We start from the raw sequence: 17,807 nt of genomic DNA, 5'->3' as shown, positions 1-17,807 counted from the left end.
TTTCGGGGGTGACTTTCTTCCGCTTTCAGACTGAAAACTGTCCACGGTCTCAGGAGTGGAGGGATGCGGTTTGGGGATGGACCGGTTGCCGTGGAAACGCACTCCCATCATTCAGCTGCCGTGCAGAAAAACGTCGCAATCTGCTTCTGACTTTTAATGTTGCTGCAGGGGCTCTGAGCATCTGTGTGCTGAACCTGAGACATGTCTGGGACCAAAAAACCGCGTGAGTAAAGTTGATGTCACGACTAAATTAACTGGGCGGCTGTTGGAGAACTTTATCTTTTATTTTATATCTTTTTTTGATGATGTGTTGAGACACTTTTAACAGATTTTTATTGTCTGCTTAGCTCGTCATGAGTTTCCAGACTCTGATCCAGAAGACACATCAGAGGAGCTGACAAAGGAGGTGTGTCTGGAGTCAGACCTGCAGGATGGACAGTAAGGACAGAGACGTGTCCACTGAAACCTGTTATTAATATGTTGTTGTTGTTGTTTTAATAGTGGTGGATTTGAATGAGAATGTGTGTCTATATACTTTCTCCATCATAAACAAATGAAAAGTTGCCTACTTCAAAAACAAAAAGGTCTGTTTTCCTGTGATTTGAGCTAGCATGCTAACACGCTGTCACTGGTATATTAGCAGACTAGCATGCTGTTATTGGAACAACATTAGCATTTAGCCAACAGATATACTGAATATCAGTATTTGTATTATAAATCATCATAAAACGCAAAAACAAATTGCGGTAAATAAATGTACCAGTCACTGAAAATAGGACATGATCTTACCCAGAATTTTGGTTCTGAGCACAACAATAGTTTTCTTTTAAACATCTGGTAAACATCTGAAGCCAGCAGCATGGCAGAGGCCTGAAAATACAAGTTTCATTCAGTTCATCATTTCATTTCACTTTATTTCCACTCACACATTTCAAACTGCATATATTTGTACAAAATTGAAGATCTCTTTATATGTGTGTGTGTGTGTGTGTGTTATCTCAGGATGTTGGAGGTTGAAGTGGGACATCACAGCGTGCTGTTGACACGCAGCGAAGGCAAATACAGTGCCATTGGTAACCAGTGTACACACTACGGTGCTCCGCTCAGCAAAGGTAGGGAGGCAGCGTGAGTGATCATGTAACAGGATGCACATACGCCGACCCCATCACTGTCTGATATCGATAGAATACTTAATTGGAAGAGATTTTAAAGTGTTGAATCAGCAACACTTTGAGTTATAAAAAAGATAAAACAGTAGGGAAACGGCAAATCATGCAAATAAAAGGTAAACATTTAGTCCCAAAACTAAACAGGCTGCATGGAAAACAAACTTTGGGCATTGAACACCACTTTAATGGTCACAGTGCACTTTAAAGCATAGGTTTTCAACAGGGGGTCGCAAAATCTTTGGTTGATTAGACATTTTTTATATATATGTTTTTAATTTTAGCCACAAATTTAAATTTCTTTAAATACTATACTTGTAAAAGTGATACAGGAGTTCTCTTGACAGCACACCATTTCACACAGAGACCTGTCAACTTCCTGTACACAGTAGGCCCCGCCCCTATCGCTTCTGAGCCAATCACTAGGCATGTTTGTTTACGACACCCTACAGTTGCACATGTTAAAAAAATTGAGTCTGTGCATTATTTGAATTGTTTAATATTGAATGCAAAATGATAATATTAATGCATATTTATAAGTAGCACTAGGTCGAGTTTAATATAGAACACAGATAGTAGGTCCCTACTCAACATGTACATGAAATTTGGCAGGTTTTATGTGTTCTGCACTGACAGTACCTCTACCTTTGTATCTTAATCTGTAATCAGCTGCGGCATGATATAGAAATGTAAATGATGAGTGTCTGTGTGTGCGTTCAGGTGTAATTTCGGGTCACAGGGTGCGCTGCCCGTGGCACGGCTCCTGCTTCAACGTCCATACAGGAGATCTGGAGGAGTACCCCGGCATGGACTGTTTACCTTGCCACAAGGTACGAAGCAGAGACAAACAGCGACAGTTTCAGCTCGTGAAGACATTCACTGTTTTTCTTATTCGCCTTTTTCTCTGTTTGAAGGTCACAGTTCAAAACAGCAAAGTGTATGTGTCCGTAAATAAAAAGGTAAGCAAGTCAACTAGTCCCCTCAATGCATTCAAAGTCACTCAAGACCACTTATGAACGAGACCTGTTATTAAAAGTCACCTCCGAAACCAAACCGAGAAAAATGATCTTTTATAGTTTATTCCCTTAAAATAATAACAGTATTGTTGCTGACGCTGGTTGCGTTTCCCCAGGTTAAGTTAGGAGAAGCTATCCTGGAAATGTTTAGTTAATTTAGTAAGTAAGCGTCTACACTAAAGCTGTGTCTTCAGTTGCTTTTATTCACCCACTCAGTAACTCAGTGTGTTTTCGATCCAATGTGGGAATTATCAGAGGCACAGAATTCAGTTTTATACTGCAAGTCCTCACATCTTCACAGAAGGTTTGTAGAGGATACACATATAAAGTACTGTCTTAAATAATAGTGATGACAGATAGGTGACAATGTGGACACTTTGTCAAAGGAGACAATTCGGCTCTAAATAATTTTTTGTCAAATTTCTGCGAGTAGGCAGAATGTGACATATTATATACATCCTTTAACCTGTTTTCATTTAAAGATAAGAAGTGTTGCAGCAGCAGCACACGGTATCTTTTTATAGTTTAGTTTATAAAATACTGTGTTTTAAACTTGTTTCAGATTCTCGGGAAGGAAAAAAGGATAAAGCAAATGGGAAGTGCAGTACCGGGAGTTACTCACACTATTCTGCTGCTAGGAGGAGGTGAGTGTGAACCTCGGTTCCTCTTTCTATGTGCGTGCTGTTAAAGCTAAACTAAAACTTAACTAAACCAAACAACTGCATCTTAACATGGCAAAGCAGATTACAAAAAAGACAGGAGAAAAGCTCAGTCAGGCACCCAGTTAGCATGTGACATCATCAACCACATGTTTATCAATTAGTTTGTCCATTAATATTGAAAATTACTCAGTTAAGATTAGAAGATTTTGAAAATTGTGCCAACTGATTAACTGAACTATTATCAAATTGTTTACTGATCTAAAATAGAAATGAGGATGATACTGTATTGATAAAGGAAAGTGTGCTATAGGAAGTGAACCTGCACAGAAAATTGGAAAATTATAATAAAAATAAACCGCGGGTTTTGGTATTAATTTGCCTCCTCTGTGTGTGTGACCGTTCGATGACTCTCTGTAAGTGCAGGAGCTGCGTCACTGAGCTGCGCTGAGATTCTGCGACAGGAAAATTTTGGCGGCAGGATCATCATGGTCTCCAGAGACGAGCTTTTACCTTACGACAAGACGCGTCTAAGCAAGGTGCTGTAGAGCGATATCATGATGTGTCAGCATGTTAGAGGTGCGTTTTAATTCAGTGCCCACGTTATTATAGGTGATGAACGTGGAGAGTGACAGTATTGTGCTGAGGAGGATGGAGTTTTTCCATCAGTACGACATCGAGGTGTGGCTCAGGAAAGAAGTGAGTGCTGGTGCAGATGTTCGTCCTGTCCAGGGACTGAACTGCTGTTTGAGAAGTGAACATGTTTGGGACTGGACAGAGTCACGATGCTTCCGTGTCACAGGTTGTCCCTCTGTTTGCAGGCGCTTTCGGTGGACACGGACAAGAAGACAGTCACTTTTGATGATGGTTCAGTGCAGCACTATGACCAGCTCCTCATCTCAACAGGCTGCAGGTAAACTTACACACACTTAAAACAAGCATTTCATTTAATGGAAATCACTTCATTGATAAAGAAAAGTCTAATATTACTTTGATTGTTGGAAGCAGTCAAACAAATCATGATTGTTTTCAATATAACACATTAACTGTGACTTCTTTTATGTTCCTATACTCTATTATGAATGATAAAATGTCACTGTTTCATATATGGAGCTCATTAGGATTTAATAAAAAGTTCTCAGAAAATTTGAGATTTGAGATAAAATCTTATTATATTCATATCTATGCATAACAGCAGATGTGAGCTAGCTAGTAGCAGCCACACGTTTGTATGGTGGTCGTTGTTGCACCGCTACACTGTGCCGCATTGTTTATGAACAGAATCCTGTCCTTTAGAGCAAAGGGTCTGGATGTGCCTGGTATGAAGTTGGACAATGTAAAGATGTTGGAGACACCAGAGGACGCTCGTCAAATCCATGCAGCCAGTACGGGCAGCAACGTGGTCCTCGTGGGAACTTCTTTTGTTGGTAATTGACAGTTTTCTCAAATTTTATGGAGACTGCAAACCGACCAAAATGACCAAATATCAAAATAAACCCTATTATATAAATTATATGGCCTTCAGCAGGGGGTCGACGACCCCTAGCAGGTCTGCGGAGGTACTGCAGGAGGGTCGCAAAGTCTTTAGTTGATCAGACATTTTTCATACACTTTTTAAATTCCTTTAAATACACATTCCAACATATTTTAGTAAAGCGATAACAATCTGTTTTGCACAGAGCACCGCACAATCCAAGACCTGTCAATCTAAGCCACCTGTACACAGTAAGCCCCGCCCCTATTGCTTCTGAGCCAATCACAAGGCCGCAGTCCTCAGGTGAAATTAAAACTTGAATCTGTCAATTATTTTCTTTATCTGTCTATTGTGTATACCGGTCAGGTATGTTTATGTTTACGGCGGTTATACGGCCACCACATGTGTGAAGTAAAAAACTAATCTTTGTATGATTTGAATACCTTGAAGGTTTTCCTTTTCATTTAATCTCCAGTTAGTTTAGTTGCACTCATCTTAGAGATCCAAAAAGTTTGCTTTTGTGAAAACATTTCTAACTTTGCTAAAATACTAAAGCACAGGCTTCTTGCAGCCGGGACAGTGCATTTTTCCTATTTCTTTTTTTTTTTACATTTATCGTGTGCGCACAAATTCAAAAACACGTTTTATGTTCACCAATTAATTCAAATGTGGGAATGAATTCATTAAAATGTGGGAACAAAGAGCACATTTCAAACACTATCTCACTTTCACCTTTTCATAAAATAGATTAAAACTTAAATTGCTAACTATGTAATTTTGTTTTTCAGCTTAATGTAAAATGTTCAATTATGAGACGTTCATATTTGTTTTATTTTTAAAATTCTTGATCTCTCGAGTTTCTCTACAGCGCCCACATTCACACATTTTCTTTTTCAGGTATGGAAGTTGCATCTTATTTGATAGACAAAGCCTCCAGTGTCACAGTGATTGGCAGCAGCGAGCTTCCGTATCAGAACACGTTTGGTCCTGAAATCGGTAAATTCACCATGAAGGTAAAAGAGTTAAGAGAGAGGCTCCGTTGTGCCGCGTCGCCTGATATTTCATTCAAGGTGCTCCATTGTTTCTGCAGATTCTGTCGGAGCAAAATGTGAGATTCCACATGAACGACATCGTGACGGAGGTCAAAGGTGTGAATGGCAAGGTAAATGGCTGCTTCATCCCTCCAAGTTGAACTCTGGAAACAAGAACTCTGTCGTCTGTCTCACCGTGCTTCTCTTCTCAAGGTGAAGGAGGTTGTGCTCAAAAGTGGAAAAGTGGTCCCAGCTGAAGTTTTGATTGTTGGCATCGGTAAGTTCAGCCATGTGATATCAAATCATTTTAACCAACCAAACCAAAAAACAGAGGCAAGACTCAAAAAGCAAACGTGAGGGGAAAAAAAATCAACAATGCTAATTAGCTGAGTGCTAACCGGTGGTACGACTGCCAGGAAAGGTGGAGTGAAAATGTAAACACAAGAGGAAAACCATTGAGAAAGGAAACACTTTTTCACTTTCGCTGCCAGATGCCAGTTAGTTTTTCCATATAGACATAGATTCATGATTCTTTGCAGCGTTGTGTATTATTTTGCTTATTATTTACACATTTGCTTTGTTAGAGAAAAATGACCACACACTCTTCTCTTTCCTCCACCAGGCATCATCCCTAACTCAGAGTTCCTGCAGAACAGTAAAATACAGATGAACAGAAAAAACTTTGTGACAGTGGACAAGGTCAGTCGGTCACATCTCATGTGATTTTCAACACAATGTCCTGATTGTTGTTATTTATTTTACATCCTCACTGCAACTCAGTATGGAATCCTCATGTTAATCAGTGATCTCCCTCCCGTAGTACATGTGCACCAACGTCCCTGGGGTCTTCTGTGGGGGTGACCTAGCCATCTTCCCTCTGGCGATGGCCAAAAACCAGCTGGTCCACATCGGACACTGGCAGATGGCGCAAGCACACGGTACTGAAGAAAAAACAGTTTCCCAGAAGTTGTAGAACTCGTAGACTTCAGAGAGGTGTCCAGAATCGTCTGTTTTACTGAGCGATTTGGTTTTTGAGAGTAGTAGTGCCAAAACTTTTAGTAAACTTTCAGTGCAGTTCAGACGTGTAGCAGATCTGAAATTAAGTGGCGGCAGGACTCATTATTTGTATTTGTATTTGTATTTCTGAATGCGGTCCTTGTCCCAGTTGCAATGGAAAAAAAAGAATTTTGAATCAAATTTCGTACATAATGTGTGCGCCACTTATGGTTGACATAAGATGGCGCTATCCCTCAGGTGGTTCTTCTACCGGCTCTGTTTACCTTCTTCTTTTGCGACCGACTTTCTCGAACAAGCCTTGTGTTGTGCAGTTGAAAGTCTGATTAAGTGGATGACGAGAAATCTTTATGTGAAAGTTTAGTCGTATTTACATGCACTTAAATTGTCCAGTTAAAGTTGGATTAAGGCAGTAATTCGTTTTTTTCACTTGCATGTAAACAGTGTAGATATTTTAGAAATTTTGAGGAAAGATTTTTAACATTTTTAGTAACTTGTCAAAACCATGAAGCATTAAAACCAAACAGTTTTTAATTCTTAAAAACCCCAAAGAAATGAACCAAATTGGTAACTCAGACTGAAAGTTACTCATACTCAAAATCTGGTAGATTATTATTATCATTATCATTATAATACATAAGTGTGTGTGTGTGTATATATATATATACTGTCTTCTGTAGTTGTATTTATAGTTAAACGTTTTTGTTGCTTATTGGTGTAAAGGGAGGATAGCGGCTCTGAACATGCTGGGCAAAACAACTGAACTCAACACAATTCCTTTCTACTGGACCGTCCTATTGGGCAAAACCATCCGATATGCAGGTAGCCACATATCTTTCATATCTGCCATATCTTCATATCTGTCTGTCTGTCCATCTAACTCATGGTTGTGTTCAGGCTATGGGGAGGGATACACTGAGATTGTAATGAAAGGAACATTTGAGGACAAGAAGTTCCTGGCGTTTTACATCAAGTAAGATGAAAACAATGAACACATATAATCCTGTCCTTCCAGTCAATGTTCAAATAATTTTTTTTTGTCTTGTTTTTGTTGTAGGGATGATGAAGTCATAGCAGCCGCCAGCCTAGACTTTGACCCAGCAGTGTCCGCGGTGGCCGAGAGGCTCGTAGACGGGAAAGTCATCACAAAGAAAGAGGCTCAGTATGTAAAATAGTTCTGTATATTTCACAAATGGTTTGATTGATCATCAAACCATGCGAACAACAGACGACCTCACAGGTATTTAGAGAGTATTATTTACTGTGGACCAACCAAAGAGAACAAAGCAACCTATAATGTTCATGGAGCTCTAACAGCCTCCAGCCAGGACTAATTACTGGTCATTAACATAAATAATAATCATAAATCACTTTTGAACCCACGGACATAAAAGGACATTTGACAGTCAAAAACACAGTGTGTACACAGTCTGTGTTTATTACCATTATGTGTCACAGAGCTTTGCATATTCAGAATAATAATCATCTGGGTACAACAACACCTCAGGCCGCAGCCAGAACTTTCCAAAACAAACTATCACACCCTCTTCTAATGCCAGCCCTGCAACCATGAACGTATAGCCTTGAACACATCTTTTCATTGCACAAGCTAAATGAATGTTCATCTGGGAGCTGGTGGAGACCAAGAACACATGTCTGACTACAACAAAGGAACAAAACGGTGACCGTGCCTTTTCTTTTTCCTCTCCCTCCTCTCAGATCAGACGACCTGAGCTGGCTGCAGTTGTCCTGATCTACACTTTTCCTGCACTCATCCGCTCGACGCATCGTACAGTGCAGCGCATCATGCAGCCAGGAAAGTCCTCCGCCTGGTTCTCTGTCGCCACCGCTCTCACGACAAGACAAAGAGTTCGGATTAAAATCCTTCAGCCAGAGGAGACGGACTGCAAGGATGGAGTTCTGATACGGACCGTGTGGTAGTATCGTATTTGAACTGTACGTCGTGCAGTCAGCGTTCATGTGAGGCGGAGTCCAGCATGTAAACAACAGATACCTCAAATAGATGCAGCTTTTAGGACTGGTTTTTTAATCTTAAAATTAGTTTTTTTTTAATTTTTTATTTTATGGATTTATATCTGTAAGAGGGTTTCACTCAACAAGTTCAGACACTTCACGTGTAAGGTGCATCATTACATTCTCTGCTGCTCATATATAAAAGATGGATGGGGCTGTGGGTGGAAAAAAAAATAATGCACGCTGCAGCCGCTAACGTGGTCCGGTCAGAGAGTCGGATGGGGGGGGGATTAGGAGTACAGAGGCGAGGGGGGGGGTTGTTCAGCTCTTTTGAAACAGAGATGCTGAAACAGGCAACGTTAACAAAAAAAACACCAACAAAAGGCCTTCAGCAAACAGCAAACAAAGGCACTGGGACAAAAGCCTCACAAAAGAAATGCTGCCTCTCCCGCCCTCGGTCTCTCTGCCGGTTTGTCCTTGTCTTTACTTCTCACCTCGGCTTTTGCTCTCAGGCCCTGTTCAGACCCGGTGTTAAAACATGTGTCCAGCTCTAAGTGCGAGTGTTTCACATCTGGCATCACAATGTGTCTTCACATCGCATTCTGAGATCCAGTTTCTGTTTTGTGGTCCGCGTGCAAATAAACGCTGTTGAGTTGTGTGTTGTTGCAATCCTGGAGAATGAGTGGTGGTGGACTGTAGCTCAATGAAAGACAAATCTCTGGTAATGAGGTAAATAAAAACACCAGTCATCATTATAACTCCACATCACTATGTTTCATTCATCAACATGAACCTGTCGAATAGTTTTATTTATTAATTCTTGTTTTACATCACTTATTGCTCGAGTTAATGAAATTTTTTAAAAGTCTCTCTGTACTGATAAACAGACGTCACTTATGTTGCCATCAGTGTTGCAGTTGTGTGTGTGTTTTTTTTTCTGAATGAATGAAAGAAATATTACTCAGAGGACGTCGGATCCAATTAATGAGGACGTGTCATGTTGACTTCAGGTTGGATCATCATCACGTCTCAGTTTCTAGGACTCCAGGACATACTTTACAGAAAAATGATAATTATTTTCTGTTATTTTATATCACTGTAAGAATATTATATCACGATATGGTACATTCTCTAGATGACCATTTAAGTTAGTGTTCACTGGGAAATAAAACTGCTTATAGATCAAATTAAATGCAGAGGAAATCCTGGTTCTTCAATATATTATGGAAAAAAATATGAATGGTTTTAGGACACATCCTGTAAAATATTGAAGAATTTTCACTGGATACTGTAATCTTCCACTTTTCAAGTTAAGTTCATATATTACTACCTTTACTGCACTATTTATCTATACATATGAAGAAGTGCTTTATTCATGAGTTTGAACCAAAGTACACTGTTACATTAACTATGAGGTATTTAGTTCTCTTGAGGAACAAGTGAAATATGTTCTTTTACTTATATGAGGTTAGGATAAAGTCACAATGATGAATATTAGATATTTTCTTAGTTACAGCTTTGTTATTAATGCAGCAGTGAAACAGCAGTGATGTACTTGTCATTTAAACCTTGTCTTGTGTTTCACTTCGTTCATACATTAAAGAAAAATCTCAGGCACATCTGTTCATTCCCCACCATCTATCGCCCCCCAGTGGTGCTGTGTCTGTAATTTACTCAAGCATGATCTCCAGGTTTAGGTCTAATTACATGATTTCTCTCCTCAGAGCTTGTTTTGTGTGAGAGCAGACGAACGATTTACAAATGTAGAGGCGATTGAAAATCAAAACTTGAACTGAAATATAACGCACAATTCAGACTACATGTAGAATTTTATTTTCTTTGGGATGTAATTGTAGAAATGAAGCTGAAATGCGCTTTTAAACATGTTTTATTGTGTTTGGTGACAGCATTGAAGGACATTGTTATTGTCACATTTCAGCCTACCCTGTTGGATGTCTTTCTATATTTTGACACTGTAATGGTGTGAAGCAGTAACGTGACCCCCCCTGTCCATTTAACTCTCCTCTAACCTCACTGACAGATATAAGGGGAGTTCAGCGGTGTTATCCTGATTGGGTTTCAGCCCTGAATGATTGACTTTGGGTCTTTTCTGGAGGCGCTGCATAATTTAGAAGCAAATCCTCTATTAAGATTTTAACAGCCCTATACAGTTCCTGTTGTCGGTGGTATTGCGGATATTATGGAAAAGAGAGCATTTCTGTTTCTCGAGATCTTCACTGTAAATCCATTTTAACAAATGTGGCCTGAGATGAATAACAAGGTAAGAGTTTCTGTAATTCAGCCTGTGCTCAGTCAGGACACAGTCGCTTTACTCTCTTTGGCATAAGTCTGTCTCAGGGCGACCTGGGTTTCTTTTATCAGAGTCTCTCTGTGTGCAATGTAACGCTGACGCCTGTTGGCCCTGTACGCGTCCAGCCTCTTTGCTTCGGCCTGGGGGTCCTGCAGCACTCCTTCCCACCTCAGGCTCTCCCTGGCCTGGACGCTGAGCCCCTGTGATCCACTCATATTGCTTTTCTGGGACTCCGTTAGTAAAGCCGGTGAATCCTTGTGGCGTTTTTTGCCCCTGCCACTGCCAGGGAGCCCATTCTTCTTACCGGCGGCCGTGAGCTTCAGGAGCTGTCCTTGGGGTTGACCCGAAGTCTGAGGGGACACCGGTGAGGATCCAGCCTGAGGTTTCTCTGTAGGAAGGCAATATAAACATCAACGAGTGGTTTACATTACTAATGACTCCCATGGAGCTTGAGAGTTATTGGCTTGGTTTACAGTAATGAGCTGTAATTGTGAAGTTGACACGAGGGACCTGTTCTCTAATGACCTATTCAGCCCTGCAGGAAATCCTAGCAGCACCATTATGCTACCGCTTATAATGTGTACATGGTGACCTTTGCTTCAACTAGGAAGCGATACAAAAGGATTGGCTCAAATTATTGTTCTTTTCCACTTCTTTGTTCAGCTATGATGATCTATAAAATACATGCTATGAGTTAGCTTTCATGGCTTTCAGCTAAAACATTATAATTTCTATCTCACAATGCACGTTGTATTTGTTGGCCACGCGCAGGAATGTGTATTTCACGGTCTGCTTCAGAAAGTGGCGCAGTAATTCAAATTCCTTTACTGTAACAAAGCATTGAGTGGCAAATCTATTTTAAAACCTTGTATTATTCTGCCCAAAGATTTCCTTTAAGCACATTTCAGTGAGTCTTGACATAGCATGTACTTATACATTGCTAAAGATTGTTTTTATGGTGTCTACATACGAAAGTAAACATTGTAAAGTTTTAAATGCAGGGTTTTTACTTGCAAATAACTGTAGTATTGCATGGATTTGAATAGTAGCATTCACCTGTATTGTCTAAGGCAGTGGAAGAAGCAGTGCCTTTCTTTCTCGTCTTCTTCTTCTTCTTCTTCTTTTGGTCAGAGCTCCTGGGTGCTTGAATCAGTTTACAGTTTTTATCTTCTGGCATGGTGACTTTTTGGCACACGGTCCTGATAAATAATCCCGTGCAGTCTTACACAAGCTTATGAGTCGGTTCCTCTCCGTTTAACGGGCAAAAGGGAGAAAACAAAAACAAAAAAAACACGCTTGTAAATCTTCGTTCACTCACAACGAAAGTGGCCGTGGTGCAGGTACCGACACCTGTCCTTCAGCACGGAGGCAAACCGCATGTGTGGTTTCAGAATATGTTCCACAAAAAGGCAAAACACGAAAAACACAATGTGAAAGAGTGAAGTAGACTACATTTCTACTCTTGTTTGAGACATGTTTCCTTTTTCTTCCCGGAACAAACATTTCAACAATCACGCTGCACCGCCTCGTTGCCCAGTGACGCGTCTCCATGGCGACAGCAAGACACATCTTCTTTGAGGAGAACGACGTGTAGAAAAAACAATATAATTATTTAAACAAATAAACTTTTTTTTTTTATTAATAAATTAAATTAAATAATTAAAAAAAAATTAAAAATCTTATCGGTCAACAAATGTAACATCTCGCGTGTATAACGGAAACAGGCTCTCTTAATTTCTTTAAAGCTGATATAATTGATATTCCATACAAACAAACAAACAAAATACGCACACAGATAATAAATTTATCTTGGTTATTCTTATTCTTATTACTGGAATGTATGGACATTTTAATAAGATGATGCGAAAGGACGCGTGACCAGTGAATTAGTCCTGTTGTCAAACCTGTTGTGTTTTTTGGGAGAAAAGAAGTGCGCCGAATTTGATTTAAACACTTCCCTTTTCCTTTGCATCCCTGGATGTGGTGACAGCTACCAGTGAAATGCGGTGATAGTTATGAAATATCAAAAACATGATAGTTCTCGGGCAGGTTCTGAAAAGCGTCTCATTCCCGTAACGATTAGACTCAAGCATCGGAATAAAGTGTGTTAAATATTATGAAACAACGTTGAGGCCATTACGAAACGAGTCTATGAATCAAACACATTTCCTTGAAAGAGGTATGTCGACATTAACGTGAAAACTTTGACCCCGACGTGATTTGAACACGCAACCTTCTGATCTGGAGTCAGACGCGCTACCGTTGCGCCACGAGGTCTACAGTGGACATTTCGCCTAAGGACATACAGTGGACATGTCTTCACTGCAGTACAAAAGCTTCATATATTCATGCTGGATTTATTGCACTGTATTGTACATGTAGTACCATGCAATTTCAAAAGGCATCACGGTTATATTTTTCGTCTTTTCTCATTTGGTTTCTGTGGAGGGAAGTCATGAACAGCTCCCCACTTTACTTTGTCCCATAGCTTATACTTTATGGTTGTGTTCTGACCTTGATGAATCGTGTTGTAGTGTGCTATAAAATACATATTTGACTGTTGTCTGATGCTAACTAATGATAATAATAAAAAAATAAAACTTACTTCCTGTTTCACAGTGAAATGAAATCCCAAACTACACATACACGACCTTCACATAAAACCAGGGAGATTTGTCTCTACATTCTTAAACTTAAACTCTCAATTTAAACTTAAGCTGAAGCCAAAATGATAAGGAACAAGAAAGAGGAGATTGGAAGTGCACACTTATAAAAACATTAATGTATATTGTACATATATAACTGTATATTTATCTAACTTCACTGTTCTGGCAAAGACGTAAAGACAGACTATACTATCGGTCAAAAGTTTGGACACAGCTTCTCATTTAACTGAATGAGAAGAAATCTTCTCCTCTTGTCCTCTCACTGGTGCTGTATCACATTGTCACATGACCAGTATATGGTGGCTAATGTCAGCTGACTTGCAGTAAATTTGCAAAATGACACAGCAGATTCTATTTATTGACTTATGTGTCTCTTCCAGCTAAAGTAACACCGTGTATATGTATTTGTTGTCTGCTTGTGGCCACATCTTTATATGCAGTCAGGGGTTTTACTTTTTTTTAAAAGGGATAATTCTGTTTCTTTGGATTGAGGTTGTCAAATATTGTCTGCAGTAGATGATGGTTTGTTTCCCCCCCTCAAATTTGCAGACAGAGGCAAAATGTGTTTAGTCACCTCAAACGATGATGCGTTTGGAATATTAGGCACCCTTTTCTGATAGGAAGCTGAAGCTGTTATATGGCTCTCTTCAAAATCACCAGACTTCATTGGCAAAATCTGTAATTTCACCTTGCAGTGGTTGTCCGTCTAAGACCTGGGTACTGCAGTCAGGTTCTACTGGCCCTGGATGTGTGGAAAAGGGCATTATCTCGTTGAAACATCCAGTTTCGACCTCACTGGAACAGTGCACATACAGAAGGGAGCGCATGGGTTTGGAGAATGACACGATATTTGTCAGTGTTCAATGTGTCATCACAGACAATGAGTTGACCAACACCAGCAGCACTCATGCATCCCCGAACCATGAAACTGCCTCCACCATTTCTTACAGTAGGTAATGGACATGCTGGAGATAAAGCTTCGCCTGGCCTTCTGCATGCCCTCACATTAGCAAGAGGAAGATAAAAGCTTGAAACTGGACTCATCTGACCACAGAATCTTCTTCCAGTTCCTGACTGTCCAGTTCTTGTGAGCTTGGGCCCAACAACGCCAGACTCTGTCTCTCATTGATCAGGAACTTCTTGACAGCCTTACAGGACCTTAAGCCATGATCTAAAAGTCGACAACGTACAGTGCGGGTGGAACACTGGACACCAGTTTGGTTTGACCTCTGCTGTTGGAGCTCCTGTGATGTAATTCGTAGGTTTTTCCTGCAAATGTGGATCAAGATGCAGTAATTTCTTGCTAAAGAAACACTTGGACGCCCAGATCTTGGTTTGTCTTCCAAGCAGCTGGTTCGTCTGTATTTCTGCAGAGTGGATCCTACTGCTGAAGGACACTTCCTGGTGATCTAATGGCAGCTGTGCCTTTCCTGGCTGAGAATCTGTATCTTCAGGTGTGTTTCCTGTGTTAGGTTCCTTGTTTTAGACATTTTTGTCTCTGAAGAACTTTAAAAATGTACTGGCGGAGCACGGCAACAGAAAAAATGTGTCTTTCAGTAAAAAGCACGGCCTTCATTAGTGGATCATTGATACCAAAATGACCCAATACTCAAAATATTTTATGTATTTTTATGGAACCAATTAGTTTAAAGTTTTTTGGCTGTTTTAAGATTTGGTTAGTATTTCTTCTGTGACTGTACTAAAATAGATTGCAGTTGAAGACATGGGACTGATTCTTTATGCAATATTTCACAAATACATGGGGTGACCAAAACGTTTTTTATGTTCTGGTGCTGACCCCATCCACAGCAGTCCACTACACGGCTTCTGTCCCTGTTTACTCCTTCCTACAGTATAACACAGACTGTGAATAAGTCCTTTATAAGTACCTTGGGCGACCGTTTATTAAGGAAATCCAACAATATATTTAAACCATGTTTAAACTTATCCAGTTAATGAGGTTTTGTCCACTTGGGGTTTGAGTTTATGTCCAATATCAACTCTCCTTTTTAGCTCTGTTTTGATCTCTACCGATGCTTGATTTGTTAAAATATCTCTCTTTAATTGATAGATACACCACGGAGTTCACCAGCTAGCTTGCACCAGCTAGCTTGCACCAGCTAGCTTTTCTAACTTTGTTTGTTGTGTAGTGCTGCGCAGATAATACTTTTTTTAGAGCATTTTTCTGAAAGCCAGCTCTCTGTAAGGCCAAAATCCACATTAGAAGAGCCAGAAGGATAATAAGAGCAACAACACATGAAAATACAGTGTAAACATTCCAATTCAAGAAAGTTGGATTATGCTCTGTGCTTCACAGTTTAATCTTTAAACAATAAAGTCGCAGGGAAAACATGAGCTGCTTTGTCTTCTCTGACGTTCAGGGAAGTGAATACTATTTATGAAACTGCACTCTTAAAATCCCTGTATGGCAATTTCGCATGTCACCTCAGACAACAAATGCAGTGTGGTATTTCCCAGGGAGTTTCCATCGTGCTCCTGTTCCACAGAGTCCCGTCCTCAACTGGTTCCTCACACTGTGATACACATCACATGTATGTACACACGCACACTCACAATATGTCACTGCACATTCTTAATAATCCTTTTTAAAGTTTTACACTCACAATGACCTTTTTTTTTTTCATTAATTTGCTAAGTAGCTTAATGTGTCCCTTGCATGCTATGTTCTGACTGCTATTACACATACCAGTGCTAAGAATAGCCTCAGTGTCTGATCTCAAACAAGTTGGTCCTGCTTCTGCATTCCCCCACATGTCTAAGCTCTTCCAGTAAGAACTAGAGGAAGAAAGAGGATAAATCACTGCGCTGAGTCAGAGAGGACACGTAGCATTTATCCACGCAGGAGTGACAAAGTTCGCAGTGAGATGCAGACGAGATACAAGGCGTCTTCTATGGAGCTGGCTGTCAGGAATTCACAACAACAAAATCACAGTTCACACGTGGATACAAACAGAATAGGTGGTTCACAGCCAACGAAATGCATTTTTTATACCCGATTGCTAATATCCTTGGCATTTCCTCAGTAAGTCATGTGACATTTCTTTAGTATTTTTATGAGTGATGTGACCCATGCCTCTGTCACGTCTTGTTCTGATGAGCTTGCGAGTCACGGACAGCGTGACTTGCACGCTTCTCCATCTGGTGCGGACATTATTACACAAACAGACCTTTTACTGCAGTAAGTGAATCTGCTTGCAGAGCTATTGCATACATGAAAATACATTTCAGTCCGCTCGTGGTGAATATCTTCTTTTACTTCCTTTCGCTTCAGGCACTCCAGATATGTATAGCAGTTTTCAGGGGGCAATTATATCATCTTACAAGCTCGAGTAGGTGATACTGTGTTTAAGAGGTACAGCAAAATCTTTATTTGCATAACAAATCTTTAGCAGTGTTGACTTTTAGTGTTGAATGAATATTAGAACAGTTTCCTCCCCCAGAGACGCCTAAAAAAGGACATCATGTATGAATCAGGAAGCAGCGAGGAATTATTTCTACAGAAACTTGACACATATGGTAGATTTTTTTTTCCTGAGAAGTGTATGCAAATCTGAAACGCACAAAAGAGCACAAGACTGTGGCTTCGCTGCGTGTGCTCAGTGTGTCAGGTGACAGTGAGGAAGCTGCTTCCTCACTGCAGCAACCTTAAAGCTGCAGAGTGACAAGCCCAGGTTCACAGAGAGACAGAGAGGAGAGACGGGCCTAGCAGCCCATGCTGCGTGAGCGTCTATGTGCGTCAGCACCGAGAGGGTAACAAGTTCATCTTGACCTGCTGATGTCTCTGGAGGCCATTTGCAGACGCTCGTATTGTCCTCATAGCAATTCAAATTCTGTGTAATTAGTTTCGGGTTCAAATTGAAACTGCAACATGTTGTGATTTTCATTCTCCTCGAAACCCAGTCAGAGGCAACGCTGCGTTTAAGCCAGTACAGTAAAAAATTCTAGATGTAGCACAGCTGACTCCGCGCGGGTTTATTAAACCAGCGGACTAGGAGGAGGTATTTAGGTTATAAGTGAGACTAACGCACCATGACAGTGGCTAAGGTTATTAGCCGGTTTTTAATGCTTCTGAATTATTTTGCTAAGCAAACTGTTCTCGTTAGAGCATGCTCTGGATGAATATTTTAATTTGTGATTACGTATAAAAAATAGATAGATAGATAGATAGATAGATAGATAGATAGATAGATAGATAGATAGATAGATAGATAGATAGATAGATAGATAGATAGATAGATAGATAGATAGATAATATTCTGGAATATACTTCATACTTTTTTTAGTTTATTAACATTTTCCGGTTTCATAATGCAGCCAAAAAGTATTTACGACGGTCGTTTATGAACAAATATTCAGATTATTCCTCTGCTGTCTGTTTGCGCTTCATTATAAACACATTAATCTGCTGCCTCATGGCACGCATGCAGTACACTTGCGTGCCCACGTCACATCCGTGCAGGCTCTGACGTCCGTTT

At 40.2% G+C, this 17,807-nt stretch overlaps 2 protein-coding genes and 1 non-coding gene across 4 annotated transcripts; 1 reads left to right on the top strand and 2 right to left on the bottom strand.

The window, feature by feature from the left end:
* The first annotated feature begins 74 nt into the window (after window positions 1-74).
* On the top strand, window positions 75-9,951 carry aifm5 (apoptosis inducing factor mitochondria associated 5). Of its 2 annotated transcripts, none has more exons than XM_047607525.1 (19): window positions 75-223; window positions 348-438; window positions 1,003-1,112; window positions 1,887-1,996; window positions 2,081-2,125; window positions 2,745-2,826; window positions 3,268-3,380; window positions 3,454-3,540; window positions 3,663-3,754; window positions 4,138-4,268; window positions 5,213-5,328; window positions 5,406-5,477; window positions 5,560-5,623; window positions 5,969-6,045; window positions 6,167-6,284; window positions 7,084-7,182; window positions 7,258-7,333; window positions 7,418-7,522; window positions 8,080-9,951. In XM_047607525.1, the coding sequence occupies exons 1-19, from the start codon at window positions 202-204 to the stop codon at window positions 8,111-8,113; spliced, it is 1,644 nt and encodes a 547-aa protein (XP_047463481.1). In that variant the 5' UTR covers window positions 75-201; the 3' UTR covers window positions 8,114-9,951. The 2 variants fall into 2 exon arrangements, with proteins under 2 accessions (XP_047463481.1, XP_047463480.1); XM_047607524.1 differs by having other exon boundaries at window positions 4,123-4,268.
* A 141-nt stretch (window positions 9,952-10,092) lies between these two features.
* c15h17orf97 (chromosome 15 C17orf97 homolog) lies at window positions 10,093-12,168 on the bottom strand. Its single transcript, XM_047607527.1, has 2 exons — window positions 11,702-12,168; window positions 10,093-11,033 (listed from the first exon to the last, which is right to left on the bottom strand). Exons 1-2 carry the CDS (start codon window positions 11,820-11,822, stop codon window positions 10,648-10,650), a joined length of 507 nt encoding a protein of 168 aa, XP_047463483.1. The 5' UTR covers window positions 11,823-12,168; the 3' UTR covers window positions 10,093-10,647.
* A 682-nt stretch (window positions 12,169-12,850) lies between these two features.
* trnaw-cca lies at window positions 12,851-12,922 on the bottom strand. The gene has a single exon. It is a non-coding gene; the product is annotated as a tRNA-Trp (tRNA).
* Between the last annotated feature and the right edge of the window lie 4,885 nt (window positions 12,923-17,807).

Source organism: Mugil cephalus, chromosome 15, assembly GCF_022458985.1.
Source record: "Mugil cephalus isolate CIBA_MC_2020 chromosome 15, CIBA_Mcephalus_1.1, whole genome shotgun sequence".
Lineage (NCBI taxonomy): Eukaryota > Metazoa > Chordata > Actinopteri > Mugiliformes > Mugilidae > Mugil > Mugil cephalus.
This window is presented reverse-complemented; position numbering and strand designations above follow the sequence as displayed.